This window comes from Pseudorca crassidens, chromosome 5 (genome assembly GCF_039906515.1).
Source record: "Pseudorca crassidens isolate mPseCra1 chromosome 5, mPseCra1.hap1, whole genome shotgun sequence".
NCBI lineage: Eukaryota > Metazoa > Chordata > Mammalia > Artiodactyla > Delphinidae > Pseudorca > Pseudorca crassidens.
This window is the reverse complement of record NC_090300.1, coordinates 141,312,075-141,326,870: the sequence shown is the minus strand read 5'-3', so window position 1 is coordinate 141,326,870 and position 14,796 is coordinate 141,312,075. Positions and strand designations below refer to the sequence as shown.

At 48.4% G+C, this 14,796-nt stretch overlaps 1 protein-coding gene across 3 annotated transcripts in view; it reads left to right on the top strand.

Annotated features, from left to right (window-relative positions):
* Positions 1 to 14,796, top strand: part of VPS26C (VPS26 endosomal protein sorting factor C) — a 62,927-nt gene that overhangs the window by 33,835 nt on the left and 14,296 nt on the right. For 2 of the 3 annotated variants that reach the window (XM_067739480.1, XM_067739478.1), the window contains exons 2-7: positions 558 to 701; positions 1,804 to 1,953; positions 6,996 to 7,076; positions 9,170 to 9,244; positions 10,973 to 11,123; positions 11,406 to 11,558. In XM_067739480.1, coding sequence (XP_067595581.1) covers positions 561 to 701; positions 1,804 to 1,953; positions 6,996 to 7,076; positions 9,170 to 9,244; positions 10,973 to 11,123; positions 11,406 to 11,558 — 751 coding nt within the window. In that variant the 5' untranslated portion in view covers positions 558 to 560. Of the gene's footprint in view, positions 1 to 557; positions 702 to 1,803; positions 1,954 to 6,995; positions 7,077 to 9,169; positions 9,245 to 10,972; positions 11,124 to 11,405; positions 11,559 to 11,764; positions 14,780 to 14,796 lie in introns of those variants that run through there. The other variant, XM_067739479.1, reaches the window with a different exon arrangement.

Here is a 14,796-nt window from a genome sequence, read left to right as displayed (position 1 = left end):
CAGAGGGGCTGGGGGCTTAGTGAAGGGCCGTGTGGCCGTCGGGTGGTATATCCACGACCTCCAGGCCCCCCACGAGGCTCTCTGGGCAGAGGACACCCGGCCAGCAGCCGTGCTCAATTACTCATGCGTTTGACAGTGTGTAATCATCTTAGTCAGCATAATTGAGAAAGAACCTAAAGAAAAGGCTCTTATTGTGTCATATTCCTTCTGAGGAGATCGCCATACACGCTCCTGTGTAACGGTCTGTGAATCTGCCTTTCCCCCAGGCCCTTCTCTTTGCCCTTTTGAAATCAGACATTTGTTTGGATTCTCCAGCAGGAACGAAGGTGTGTCCGAAAGGCGGTGATGGGATGAGATTCCTTGCCCCCCGTTCCCCCGGGACCCCCCAGGGCCGGCCCTTCCTCATCCTGGTATCCAGGCATCTGGTCTGTGATAAGCACTCAATGAGTGTCTGCATCTTTGAACAAATTGATGGTTACGGAGGCTGACTTTGCTAGTAGACCAGGTGGATGAAAGAGCCGTGCTAACGTGTTGGGTGGCTGTCTCCCCTCCCCCAGGAAATGCTCTCCGGGGTGGTGGTCGTATCTGGGAAGGATTCGGTCCAGCACCAGGGAGTCTCCTTGACAGTGGAAGGAACCGTGAACCTCCAACTCAGTGCCAAGAGTGTGGGTGTGTTCGAAGCATTCTATAATTCTGTTAAGGTAAGAATGCTAGCGTTGCACGTTTTTAGTTCGTTTTTCAAACGTCTGTGGTGGTTTTTACTTGCTGTCTGGCTTGTTATTTGTCGCTATTTTGCAAGGAATGGTGGTAGTCATGCTTTTACTATTTACTAATCAAACTGAAAAAACATTCAGATGTTTTGATTTTGAATATATTCTGTTATTGAAAGTCTGCTTGTTTTTATTCCCATTAGATAGGATTGGTGGGGGGGACTAATATCAGCCATTAAGGAGACAAGAGCTCTCTGAGAAGTTGTGCCTGGGCCTTCTGGCACTTACGTTCCTGAAACAAAACTGTTCTTTTAACTGTTATTTTAATCCAGCTGCTGTTGGATATGGCATTCAGGTAAGATGCAGGTAGAGCCATTCTTTTCTGTCACTTAAAGTTCTGTGTTCTAGAAAGTGAAGTCTTTTTTCTATACTTATAGTTTCCTTTTCCTGAAGGACATATTATTAACTCTTTAAGTTTTGAAGGGGAAAGAGTTGAGAGGAAAGAAAGGTTCATTAAGAGTATTCAGATTCAGGACCTTCCCAGGTTTTTCCACAGTTTTCTTATTTTCTTCCATCAACACTTAGAGACTCACTTCAGAAGCTGTGGATTTTCTCAAAGTGATTGTAAATCAATGGCTTAGAGTACCTTAACTAAGTAAGGTGTAACACCTGCCTTTTAGGCAGGTTCCAGGTGTGAGTACTGTTTCCCTCCAAGGGCCCAGCCGAGGAGGCCTGCACGGGTGCCCTGGGCTGCGCGAGGGCCCCGCACCTTGCCAAGTGTCGTGCACGTCTGCTTCACTCTGAAGGTGGAGGTGCCCGCCGGAAGCGTCGTTAGGACAGTCAACTGAGATACTTCGGGATAAGGGAGGGACGTATATCAGATCACTTCCTACTGTGCACCAAACGCCTAAGCATCCAGTCCTGCAAATGAACCAGAGACCTTGGGCCAACTCACCGCTGACAGGGCATCAGGATGGTAGCGGCCGAGGGCTGGGGTGCGGTGTCTCAGGAGCTTATTTAATAGACGCAGTAACGTGAAAGAAAGTGCATCAAGAAGTGCTTGTTGATGGACTGACTTGGGTTTTTTTTACAGCCCATCCAGATTATCAACAGCACCATCGAAATGGTGAAACCAGGTAAATTTCCCAGCGGCAGAACAGAAATTCCTTTCGAATTTCCCCTGCATGTGAAGGGTAACAGAGTCCTGTATGAGACTTACCACGGCGTGTTTGTCAACATCCAGGTGAGCGTTTCCTTATCCCGTGAAGCTGACTTCACAACTTTTCTTCTGCAAAACAGCTTGGTCTTTCTTTCACTGAAAGTTCATAGGTGGACCCAAGAATTGAATACTCTGTTTATTGCTGAGCCCTCCCATGTATATTCGGTGTTGATTTCTCATTTTGCCCTGCAGAACATATGTCATGTATGACCATTATCTTTGATGGGCATCTAGGAGGACCCAATCTGTAGCTTCTTTCCAGAATTCCGTTGTTTCTTTGGGGCTCTGTTCAGGCGACGCTGACACTGTAAGGGGTGCTTTTATTGTTGGTAGTAGACGTGCCCTCACTTCTCTCTGGCACCCGCACTAACTTTTCTATTTTATACGTATAAATATCTCTTTGTTTCATACCCAAAGGCTCCCGCTCTGACATAGGCTTGTATTCTTTATTGAACAAACCTTGTAAATGAGGGGGAAGTGGATTTATGACTTCCCGTCTACCTCCGCTGGTTCAGGGTTCTTTCACAGTCCCTATTGTTGTCTCAGGGGCAGTTTGGAGTCATGACTCAGAGCGAGAGAAAGAGAGCCTTTCCTTGATTCAGCGGAAAGAAAGGTACTTTTGTGTTATCAGCCTTGCAGCGGTTCCCCTGCTGGATGAGACAAAAGTATTTTGTCTTACGTATGTGCAAGAGGGCTGGCAGTTAGGAAATTTTTTGATTTATTAATTTTTAGCTGATAATTTGGTCTTGGTAGAGACCATTCCCCTGCTTAAAATGTAGCACTTTTAAAATAGAAATCCTGCAAACACTTGTGAGAGTTAAACCAAAGGTTTGTCTGTATGTGAGTTTTATGTATGGCCTAAGAGATCGGTCAAGAAGAAACTCATGTAGTATGATGTACTCTATCGCAATAAATACCTTTCTGTAAAGAAAAACTTTTCGAGTCCTTTGTTATCGGTGCACCTGTTTCAGGCAATAAATATACTGAAGGCTTTGGGCAGCTCATAAGAAGTGACAGTAAAGTGTCTAGCTTCAAAGGAGACCCCTTGCATAGACATACAGATCGCTGCTGTAGAGACCCGCATCCTCTGACCAGCTTTCTAGGCTGGGAATACTTTCACCATGAAAGAAAGTATTGCCTTTTTACTTTTTAGCTAGACTGAAAATATCTCAAACGTTGCATTTTCAAAATTATTTGTATTCTCTTGCCGGAATCAGCATCAACCTGCTTTACCCGCACAGTCGTTCTTCGATGCTGCTCACTTAGCAACAGAAGCATATATTCGTTAGAAACTGAATAGAATAACGTCAGATTCTCTGTGGTCATACTTCTTACTTGTCACTTTCTTTTCCTGTGTTGATCATTCTTGTTAAAAGATTAATTTGTTTAAAATAAAATTGGAAATCTCACCCTTTTCCAAATATTGACAAGAAACCAGACAGATATACATACAAAACTTGGGTTCCTGTGTAGCTGTGTGTGAGTTGGAGACTAGCTAAAATGCAGAAGAAGAGTTCACATGTGGTTAGTTCTTTAGTAAGGTAAACAATCACCCCGACCCCCTTTATTCTGGTCATCAGATTTTACCACTTGGAGGGTGAACCTCAGAAGGCTACAACTTGGAATCCTGCACCTCCCCAGATATCTCATAAATTTCTGAAAACGTAGAGGTGTCTTCTCAACCTCAAATTTATAAGAGCTTGTCACCTTACACTTACCACTAGATTCAACATTTATTAGAATTTTGCCACCTTTGTTTCATCTGTATTTATTTTTTTTCTGAATCATTTCAAAGTTAGTTACAGAATCTTGACAGTTCGTTTCAAAATACTTCAATATCTATCACCAAAAAATAGGGACATTCTTCTACATAATCCCAGTTAACTATTTTCACAGCTATCAGAATGAATAAAAATTCCCCAATATCATCAAATTGTCAGCTCTTATTCAAACTTGTCATTGCTTCTTTTGAGAAATATACTTCTTGAGAGAAACTAGGATTATAGCTTCTTGATCTCTTTTTCATTCATCAGTTCACTCATTCACTCAGTCTCTAGATGGGGCTTTTTCTACCCTCCTTGTTGGACAGTGGAGCAGGTGCCCTGCAGAGAGGCGCCACACGGGGCATCACCTTCTCAGTGCCATCGCTTATCGAGCTTCCCGTGAAGAGTCCCGGGTGTGTGACTTGGGATAGAAAGTGTTGTTGTTGAGCCCTAATAACATCTTTCTCAGATTATACGGGTGCAAAGACATTTTGCATTTATCCTCTGAACTGTGTTATAGTAACGTAATGTAAAAACAGGAAAAATCATAAGACAGAATAAAGGATTTAAAATGTAGCCGGTATTAAATTGTCAGCTTGCAGGGGCTGGACTCGTGGTAACTTCTTAGAGGGCTTGATCCTGTTTGCTCTGATTCTTCTTCTCAGCCATCCTGCATCCATTTCTCATCCTTGTTAGTAGATAGAGCATACAGGAAGCCGGCAGTCTTTCTAGTCGTCCCCTGTGCAGCCACTTTTTCCTTTAAAAGTTGTTTAAATCACAGGGAAGTTTTATTATGGTTGTTTTACTCTTGTGGCCATACTAGCAAGGTTTTATACTATAAAACACAAAATACAGCAGTACCAACATGTCTGCTGAAATTGTGTGTTCAGATTCAAATGGTAGAGGTGGTAGTCCTCCTGTTGACAGACTCCTTTCTAGGAGTCTGCTTTAAATCTGTTGACACGCGTTTTCTTTCCTCGTTCCTGTCCTGTGTTTACTGACAGTCGAAAAAAATCAAATCTTGAGAGTTCCCGGGCGGTCCAGTGGTTAAGACTCCGCGCTTCCACTGCAGGGGGCACGGGTTCCATCCCTGGTCCGGGAACTAAGATCCCACAAGCTGTGCTGTGTGGCCAAAAAAAAAGAAAAAAAATTTAAGCACTTAACACAATTCCTAAAACATACTCTCAGTGTTTTTCCTCTTTTCTCCATCTTTCTCCCCTTCCCCCCACTTACCACCAGCTGCCTTATATTAGTAATTATTGCTTTCACACTTAAAAACCTTCAGTGACCAAAAGTTGGTGCCCGTTACACTCTCTCATCTGCAAGTTGTAGAAATCCAGCTCAGACTGGCTTAGCCAAAAAAGGGATATTGGATCATGGAACTCTCCATTCCAGGGGACCGTCTAGGCCAGGGCGGGCACCGGTCAGCCCCCAGCTCGGTGTTCTCGGGGGTGAAGCTGGTTGTTGGCCGGCGGCCACAGGCTTACAATCTCCTGGCCTGGCAGCCCCAGCAGAAGGGACTGTTTCCTGTGGCCAAGCAACAGTCCTGCCTTTCTGGTCACTTCCACACCCCCGTGGGATGGGGGGAAATCAGCCCCGCCCAAAGCCCTGAGACTGAAAATGAGGAAGGGACGTTCCCATCGGGAAAACCATCAAGGAGACCAGGCAAAGCCCGAGTAAAATGCTGCCTCTTCTAGGCAGCGTGTGGGCTGTACAGGGGAGAGACAATGGACGTGCATACGTGCATGTATATATTGTATATTATACACACAAACATAGCATATACATATATGGTACAGCCCTCGCTGAGCTTGTCTGGTTGGGGAGACCAGATTGAAATCTCGATAGATAATATCTATATCTATATCTATATCTCTGTATATATATATATGAAGGCCCTTGCAGACAAAGGTTGATTCTTTTTTTCTTTAATGTTTTAATCTCCCAGGAGTACCTTAAATACATAGCAGCTTCTTATTTAACGTGGACAGATTGGTCATAATAGTTGTAGCTTCTTGACTCAACTGTGCATATAGTTCCAGTTCTACAAATTATTTTAATGTTTTTCTCGGATGATTAAAACAACAGCTCACTTTATCCAACATACGTTCTGTGATTTTTTTGTTTAAGATTAACATTAAGACAGTGATCGTGCTGTAGAGTTTTGTTACCACACAGTCTGTCGTGGACCGGGATGTGAAGGGACAGTCCCGGGTGAAGCCAAGCTTTCGGCTCAGGGCCCATTGCAGCAGGTGCACCGGCAGTGGCTAGTTCAGAAGGACAGCACAGGGACAGCAGAGGAGTTGAATACGGCCAAGTTCAAAGCAAGCGTGATGCTCCATCCCTTTCCTGTCCACGTTCTTTTGCTCGCAGGATACTTCTTTGCTGGCCAATGGGGGGGGGCCGAGGAGAAGAACAGGACTGGCCGTTGGGGAAGCTGGCTGACGGATCTGGGGCTTCCTTATACGCTTCTCTTTACGTTTGCATACATTTGAATTTTCTAAAATGACAATTTTGCAAAGACTTTCCCCTCTTTTTTCCTCCTAAGGTTAAGATATGAAGAGCTCATTTTGAGATGCCCTGGAGGCCTGAGCTCCAGGACTCAGCACTGTCACTAGCATCGCTTCCCTTCCCCACGTGGGGCGCAGCTCTGCCCTTGCGCCGGCACCCAGCGCGGTGCCGCCCATGCAGAGAACGCAGCGAGTGAGAGCGAGTCGGGGGCTGACCCACGTCTCCCAGGTTGGCCTGTGAAGTCCAGATGCCATCCAGGGGTTTGCAGTCCTGCTGCTGTGTTTTCTCATCCTTACTACGAAACAGCAGCCGTTTTACCCAGAGCTGCTGTGTGCCAGGCCTTGGCTTACCACACGTTACCTCGCTGGGTCCTCACTAAGGTGGTGTTAGCGAGCAGGAAGCTGAAGCTCAGGGAAGCTGTGCTCCTTGTCTGGGCTCGTCCGGTAAGGCAGAGGACCGGGTGTGAGCGAGCTGCTGCTCCAGGCCTGCCCTCCCGTTCTGCCTCTCTGCTCTGTCCTGTGCTACAGGGGAGGCTCTGCACCTGTATTCCAGGGGGTCCAGCTACAGAATGGCCGCGGGAATGGTCTGAGGAATAACCTTAAAGTGTTTTTTTAATAGCACTGTTTTTGTTCTGAGCATTAACTCCCCCCATTATGTACATTAATTTCATATAACACATTAATTGGACAAAGTTTCCCTAAAATATGTTGACTGACTTGCCTCTTTGTAAGAAATTCCTGGATGAAAGCAAACCATCTGAAAGGATGTATTCTCCTCTGCCTTTCCCTCCAGTATACCCTGCGCTGTGACATGAGGCGGTCCCTGCTGGCCAAGGACTTGACCAAGACCTGTGAATTCATCGTCCACTCTGCTGTAAGCTGCACTCGGGGGCTCTGGGCTCAGTAATAGGAATCCTCTGTGGGGTCTGGGACTGGACCCCACTTACAAGCAATAAGTTATCCTGGTAGTATTTTGTGGATGCTGGGGAGAGACTCGGGACTCCTGGGTTAGAGACAGGGGACTGGATTTCTCCCGGCATGGCTGGTGTCAGCATGTGTGTCATTCCCCTGGGCCAGAGCCCTGTGGGGTGACGCCACGGGCCCAAAGGGGCACTGCACCTGAGGGGTTTGTGCCTCAGCTGCGGAGCCCCAAGCTGGGGAATCCGCCTTTGTTACAGCAGGCAGTGAGCAAGCCTGCTCTTTGTCCTGGAGGGAGACCTCACCTCGTCCCTCAAGGCAGCTTCAGCGAACAGCTGGGGGAAATGGCCCAGCCCAGGGAGAGAAGGCCAGGGCCTTGCATTCTCGGCCTGTACAGCAAGAACATGCAGGGCTGCTCGGGCCGGGGTGGGGAGCCCCTCCTGACACCTTCTGCTAGTACTTTGCAGTGACAGAGTGTCCTTAAAGATTCCTCTCACGTGCCAGGGCTGCAGGTGACACATGGTGGTGAGTAGTTGTGCCCACGGCCCTGGATCCCTTTGTGTCTCAGCCTCTCCAGGTCCTTTGGGGCGGGGCCTTTTACACTATTATGAAATGTCCATGGGTATCTTGTAGTGAAGATTAAGTGAAAATGTAAGACCGATTTCTTGTGCATAAGATTGGCAAAATCGCTGATGCCCTTGCATCATTTTGTGACTTTTTAGGATTTCCAATATTTGTAGTTTCCCTGTTTATAAATTTTTAATAATCATAGTGTTAAGTATTTCTTTCAGTGATACAATATTTTATGTAAAATATGATGAAAATATTTATCCTTTTTGGAAGTTAACTTGATTTAGATGGATATTTTCCCTTTTTCCAGCAAGGGTTTTCAAAGTGAAGCAAAAAAACTTTTTCGTATGTAGATTATCCCCTAAAAAAGTCACCTGCCATTTTAGGTGCTAAATCAAAAGCGCCTCCAACTTTGTGAAGAAGAATGAGCCCGAACCCAGCCCCCCGCCCAGAGCTGGGCCCGCAGACCCTGGCCCCCGGCCCACGGGTGGCCGCAGAGCTCGGGCTTCCTCCCTGCTCCTGGGGGTCCGCCCGCACTCGGCCTTCAAGAGTCTTCGGGACTGATTTCACTAGAAGCCAAACCATGCTGTGACCTGTAGTACATGAAGTTACATACTCCTCTGTATACTGTGAGGAGGAATACATTACTCCCTAAAGAACACGTTCATGAACCTATTAGTAAAAAGAATATATTCAGGAAGAATGTTTCCTAGAAGAAGCTTTTGGTGAGTGAGTGAACTTGGCAAATCGGTCGGTGCCCTTTCTCCTCCACGGCTCCCCGGCCGTCTGGGCGCCAGTGGCCTTTGGGCCCCAGCCCATGAGTAAACGACACTGGGCAGGCCCCGTGAAGCTTGTCTGTACTGATGGGTTCCGCACGTATGTAATGTGGAGATGATCCTTGCTAACTAATTACGGCAACATATAATTAATTATGTTAACATATAACTACGTTATAGGTGTGATTCTTCCTGGTAGACAGTTGTACAGCTGAGTGGCTAACTGCCCCGGCCTTGGAGCCAGGCTGCCTGGGTTTGGACCTCAGCTCTGCCCCATGCTTGAGCCACCATGTGAGCCCTCTGTGCCTCACTGTCATCTGTGAAGTGGGACCAGGGCCAGTAACAGCTCTGCACAGGGTCATGGTGCCGATTCAGTGGCTTTTATTCTCAGAAAGAGGTTCAGAATAAATGTCTCCCAACAATACTGCTCTGTTTTTAAATTCTGGACCTGAAAGGGACCCTAGAGACTAAGAAGCCTGTCCCCTCATCTTACAGATGAGGAAACTGAGTCACGGGGATGAGGACCTTGGACAGCACACAGCCTTCCTTGTTTCTTGGCCGAACTGTGTTTAGAATCCAAGCGTCCTGCCTCTTAGTGCCAAGGTCTTCCTGGTTCACGATGCTACCTTGTGTTTCCTTAAATGGGGAAAGGCAAGTCTGACCTGTGGACTCTCTGCTGAGTTTGGTTTCTCCTCCTCTGTAGCCTCAGAAGCGGAAACTGACTCCGAGTCCCGTGGCCTTCACTGTCACGCCTGAAACCTTACAGAATGTCAAAGAGGTAACGTGTTCCTTACACACCAGTGCCAGGGAGGCTTTCTTAGTAACCGGATCCCACTGACAGACTGTTGCCCACCTGTTCTTTACTTGGGTATCAAGTCATCAGCAAGAGGAAATTTTTGTCTCTACCCGAAATAGTCTGTATTTTCAATTTTACTTTCTTTTTAAATTCGGTAACTACTTAGCAGAAGGATTGTTTTTAAAAGAGAGGGTATATGTTTATAATTTTTTACTGTCTTCTCCCAGTTTTATTGCACTGTGGCCAGAGACCCCTCCCCTGAGCCCCGGGGCTGCCACTGCCTGTCAGGGGGGCCACATACCCTGGTTTTTCAGCTGGGCCCTTGGTCACTTGTCTTTTGTGGACGTGGCTTTTCCTCCCTACCCTAACCCTGCATTCTGCTCCCTGGACCCTCCTGACTGGGGTCGGGTCAAAGGCCAATTTGGGAGGATTATTGGCTTCATCTTGCGAGAGGCACAGCTGAGGTGGGGGTGTGTCATGGGGAGCCTTTCAGAAATCCATTGAACATCTCTCCCTTCTCTGGTTTCTGGAGCAGTGACCCCAGGAGGCCAGTCAGATTTTCTTCTCAGGAATTTGAACCTTGATTGGAAACATGCAGTTGCCTAAGAGAATTTTAATGGGAACTGCTACTGCTTTTCCTTTTTCTAAACAAATAGCCTCTTTCAGTTTTTTTTAGAATTCTGTCTTGAATCAAGACTTTTTTTAGAGTTCTTTGCCTTTGGGGGCTACCAGGTACAGAGCGCCCTTGCTCTTGACCTCCAGTACAGGGCACCACCCACGCCTGACCCACTGACCCTTGAGGTGGGGCTGGTCAGATCGAGATGAGATTCAGGGTGAGATACTGACTGGGTTTCAAAGACTCGGTATGAAAAAGAGAATGTGAAACATCATTCATAACTGTAAAATACTGATGATGTGTGGAATTGATAATATTTTGGATATATTGATTAATTTTACCTGTTTCCTTCTACTTTTTTAATGTGGCTACTAGAAAATTTTAAATTACACAGTTGCTTCACATTTGTGGTTTCCATTATGTTTCTGTTGGACAGTGGTGTTCTAAACTCTGAATTACCTGCAGTAACTGGGACACAGCCATAGGAAAGACTGCTAGGACAGATGTCTCTAACTCTTTAGTTCTGTTTTTCCCGTGGCATCGTCACTCACCCATGACCATTTTTCTCTGTCTGAAGAGAAAAGGTCCATAGGTTTTTTAGTCAAGCATTGAAGAAAATTGTTCTCTTTAAATTTCCTTGAAATAAAATTAATGTCTTGGTTTTTCAAAATTGTATAATTGGGAACATTTAAAAATTGATTATCTTTTTAAAACCTCTTTTTTCCTTTTGGTTGTCCTTAAACACTGTCAGCAACTTCTTTAGACATTTTTATGTCGTGTCCTTGGTGAGAAGGAGTGCTCCAGACCTGATCTAGGCAATCAGGATGCTTCTGTGAGAGAGCTGGGCATTCTGTGCCAGCAACATCAGGTGCCTTACGCCTGTAGATAGCTGTTGAATAATTCAGTCTGTTACTTAAGTTGACAGAAAATGTAAGTACTATTGTACCTTGCTTCCCATTTTGTAAACCAGGGTCCCAGTGGATTTTATAAAAATTATCTGACCCTGTTTTCAGTTTTTATTTGTACCAAAGTGACTTGAGTACCTTCTCCTGGCGCCTCCCACTCCTGATGTGTCTGTTTTTGTCTTGTTTTAGAGAGCCCTGCTCCCCAAATTTCTCATCAGAGGACATCTCAACTCGACCAACTGTGTTATCACACAGCCACTAACGGGAGAGCTGGTGGTGGAGAGCTCGGAGGCCGCCATCAAAAGCATCGAGCTGCAGCTGGTGCGCGTGGAGACCTGCGGTAAGGTCCCCACTCCGTCCCCGTCTCCCGTTCTTCCCCTCCATCCTCCCTGCCCCCGCTGCCGCCTGCCCTTAGCCACGAGCTCACCTCTCGATTCCAAGAAACGTATGTTTGAGGAGCGTGGGATGTGGAGGGAGGGAGGACTCCAGAATCCTGCAGAGACGGGGGGAGAGCAGGTGAGTGGGCTGATGCAGGCTCTCCTAGACCCACGCAGGGCCTATGGCTCAGCCTGTTTGGACGTTTGCTGTGTTCTGACCGCGTGATGCTTTCTCCCTGCTCCAGGCTGTGCAGAAGGGTACGCCCGCGATGCCACAGAGATTCAGAACATTCAGATCGCCGACGGGGACGTGTGTCGGGGCCTCTCTGTCCCCATATACATGGTCTTCCCCCGGCTCTTCACCTGCCCGACACTGGAGACCACCAACTTCAAAGTGGGTACGTGTGCTGCCCTTGGGGTGCCCCCGGGAGGGGTGCAGCCACCGGAGGGGACAGGCCTGCTGGTCTGCTGGGGTCAGATGCAGCCCAGCGCACCCAGTCCTTCGGTCACTCAACAAAAACGCAGGCAGAGCAGCTGTGTGGCGCTGAGGGTCCCTGGTGAGCAGTCCCGGCTCCGAGGAACTTGTGTCCCCCCCCCCCCCCAGGGGGACAGCGTGGGCTGGGTAGGTGACCACGAGCTCTGTGAAGGACACTAACTCAGCCAGGGACCAGCCGGCCGGGCGCATGAGGAGGTCAGGTCGGCTCCCTGATGGGCTGGCATTTGACGGAGGCGCGAGACCCGAGACAGCCCAGTGTGAACGGTAATCTTCCCGAGGGCTTTAGCTCCAGCAGCTGAAGGTGTGTCGGCCATTTTCCATGAATGCGTCCATGAATGCGTGGGTAGATATTTTGACCACAAGATCTGAATCACATGACAGATGCAGTTTTCTATCCTGCTTTTCCTCCCTTCACTTTATATTATGAACCTTTCCATGGTTTTAAGTGTTTTTATAAAGTATTTTGATGGTGCATTCATCCTAATAAAATGTTCCTGCTTACGAAGTTCAGCGGAGAGCTTACTCTCCACAGAGACACAGCAGGACGGACCCTCGGGCCTCTGCCCTGGCTGACACGACCTTCTGCAGCCTGACCAAAAGACCACAGAAGTGCCCCCGGCCTCTGTGCCACGCGCAGGCTCACTGGTGAATAGATAGAATAAGGAGCTTTTGGTAAATGGTTGTTTTTATACCCATTTCATTGAGAAATGGGAGCACAGTCCCTAAGGCCAGTGTGTTTTCTTAATGTCATACTCCCCCTAAATCATCTAACATACACTATTACTAGTCCAGAGACAATCTTTTTTTTTTTTAATTAGACTGTGATTTTACTTTAAATAATTACAAATAATGTAATTTAAAATTGAAGAAAGTAGAGGGAACTCCCTGCCGGTCCAGTGGTTAGGACTTGGTGCTTTCACTGCCGTGGCCCAGGTTCAGTGTCTGGTCTGGGAACTAAGATTCCGCGAACTGCATGGTACAGCCAAAAAAAAAAAAAAATTGAAGTAAGTAGAATTTCATCACCGAAGTTGAGTGTATGCTCTTTGTTTTAAGAGAGGGAAAGGTGGTCACACCTGGCATCACGGGGTGCCTCTCGGACCTTGCTGTGCCCTTGTGTGAGCGTGAGCCCCGGAGCCCCGCCAGCCCGGCAGGCTAGAAGCACAGTCTAATACAGTGGAGCCCTCGAGTGCTTTATCTGAAACGTTATATTGTAGCGAGAACATAATGCGGTCAGGACACCCTTGTCAATAGAAATGAGGGCGACAGACCCAGCTGTTCACCGAATACAGAGCACGGTCAGCTGAAAGATGACATAGGGTCAGACTTGACCCGAGCTGACAAGGTACCATGCTTTTTCTCAAAAACTGTGTATGGTTACTGAGTAGGTGGTATACGCCCACTGTACACAGTCCAGAGGCCGCAGGGCCTCGAGTGCAGAGTCGGTGCCTGCAGCCCGCAGGAGCCTCCCAGCCACAGCCTCGTGCCAGCCTCGCGTGTCCCCCCGGGGTGCTCCCTGCCACGCTGCACACCGTGTTCTGAAACGGGTGTTTATTGGGGAGCATACACTACAGTGCTGCATGAGCCGTGGTTGGTTGAACCTGCAGACGCAGAACAGCTGTGGAGGAACTGCTGAGTAAGGGGCAGCCTGTAAACTCTGCAGACTGTCAGCCGTGTGCAGGGTCGGCGTTGTTCAAAGGTCGGCTGTACTTGATTTGAAGTTGAGGAGGAGCTTGTCTGTTGATTTCTCAACTTGTTTTTCCTACGTAAACTTCAAAAAAGGTCCAAAAATTATTTTTTTCTGCTGTACTATGCATTAGGCACCTCTATTTTCTGTGTGTTGTATTTGTCAGACTTACCAAGTGTCCATATAAGATTTAATGAGGTGCCTGTGATTCTTCCATAGAAATAACGCCCTCAGTCCCTCAGCCAAGACATCACTGATGCTTTTGTCCTCGTGGCTCCTGTTTCGTCTATTTGGGGGCTTGCGCAGTGGCTGCCCCGTCAGCTGGGGGGGTCCCGCAGGGAGGAGGTGGCCCACGGTCATTGAGCGCCACAGCCTCTCGTAGCCCCTGGGTTGCTGTCGCGTGGCTGGCGAGGTCGGGCTCTGGGTCTCGGGTGCGGGCGGGGTGAGCCCCGCGTCCTGCGTTAGGCGCACATCTGGGTGTACCCCTTCACCTTGACCGCAGGGGGCTTCGTGTGCACGGCCAGGCCCGTGGCGTCCTCCAGCCCAGCTCACGGTGCCCCCCGCCAGGGAGGACCGTGAGGTGGTTAGAGGACCTGGGGAGGGATGGTGCCGGGCAGGGCCAGGGGCTGTTCCGGTGCCTGACCATCATCAAGGAACAGAAAGGAAAGGAACAGGGTGCGTGCTGCTGGTGCACAACTCCTGTCCCGGCTGATGCTTGGCGAAGGTGACAGCCACACACGGGGACGTTGTCCTTGGGCCGCAGGCGGGGTCCTGGACGAGCTGACCCCCAGCCCCTTCCCCAGCTGAGCCCTGCGCTGCAGTGCTGCCTGCCTCGCTCTTCATGCTGGGGAGGGACCCGGGCTGGACTCTCTTCGGGGACTCCCTCGTCACGCACGCCCCTCCTCCTGTCAGTAAGCTTACCCTTAGCGGCTGGAGAGCTGGGGAGAAGACTCCTGTTTTCTGAAAGGTAAAAGAGGAATGTTTGAACAGGTGTTGTAGGGAAACCAACCAGTATCCAAAGGAAGTACAGTTAGACTGTTTGCTGTTTCTGAACATTGTTTCTTGCCTGGGCTGGGAGACGTGTCCCCAGACAGCGGTGGGCCAGTTTGGAGTCCACTCTCCCATTAAGAACTGTAGGAAATGTAAAAATAAAGCCAAAGAGTACACGTGAATTGACAGGATTCTAGAAGATTCTCTGCAGTAAAGACGAAGGACAAGGAGAGTGTTTGGGGAAGCTGAGGCCTTACAGCGTGTTCCAAGGTGAGAAGACCAGCTTACTTAGGCAGTCCCGCCAGTGTAGCATCTACACTGATTCTCCTGGACGCTTGGGATGACGTACGTGCAAAGCCACGCAGCGCCCGGTGCTCCCTCTATCGAGAGCTCGCTGCGCCCGTGGCGGGGTTGGTGTTTGGTTCCCGCTGCTCCGGGCCGGTGGGCATAAAGCCTGTCCTTTCTC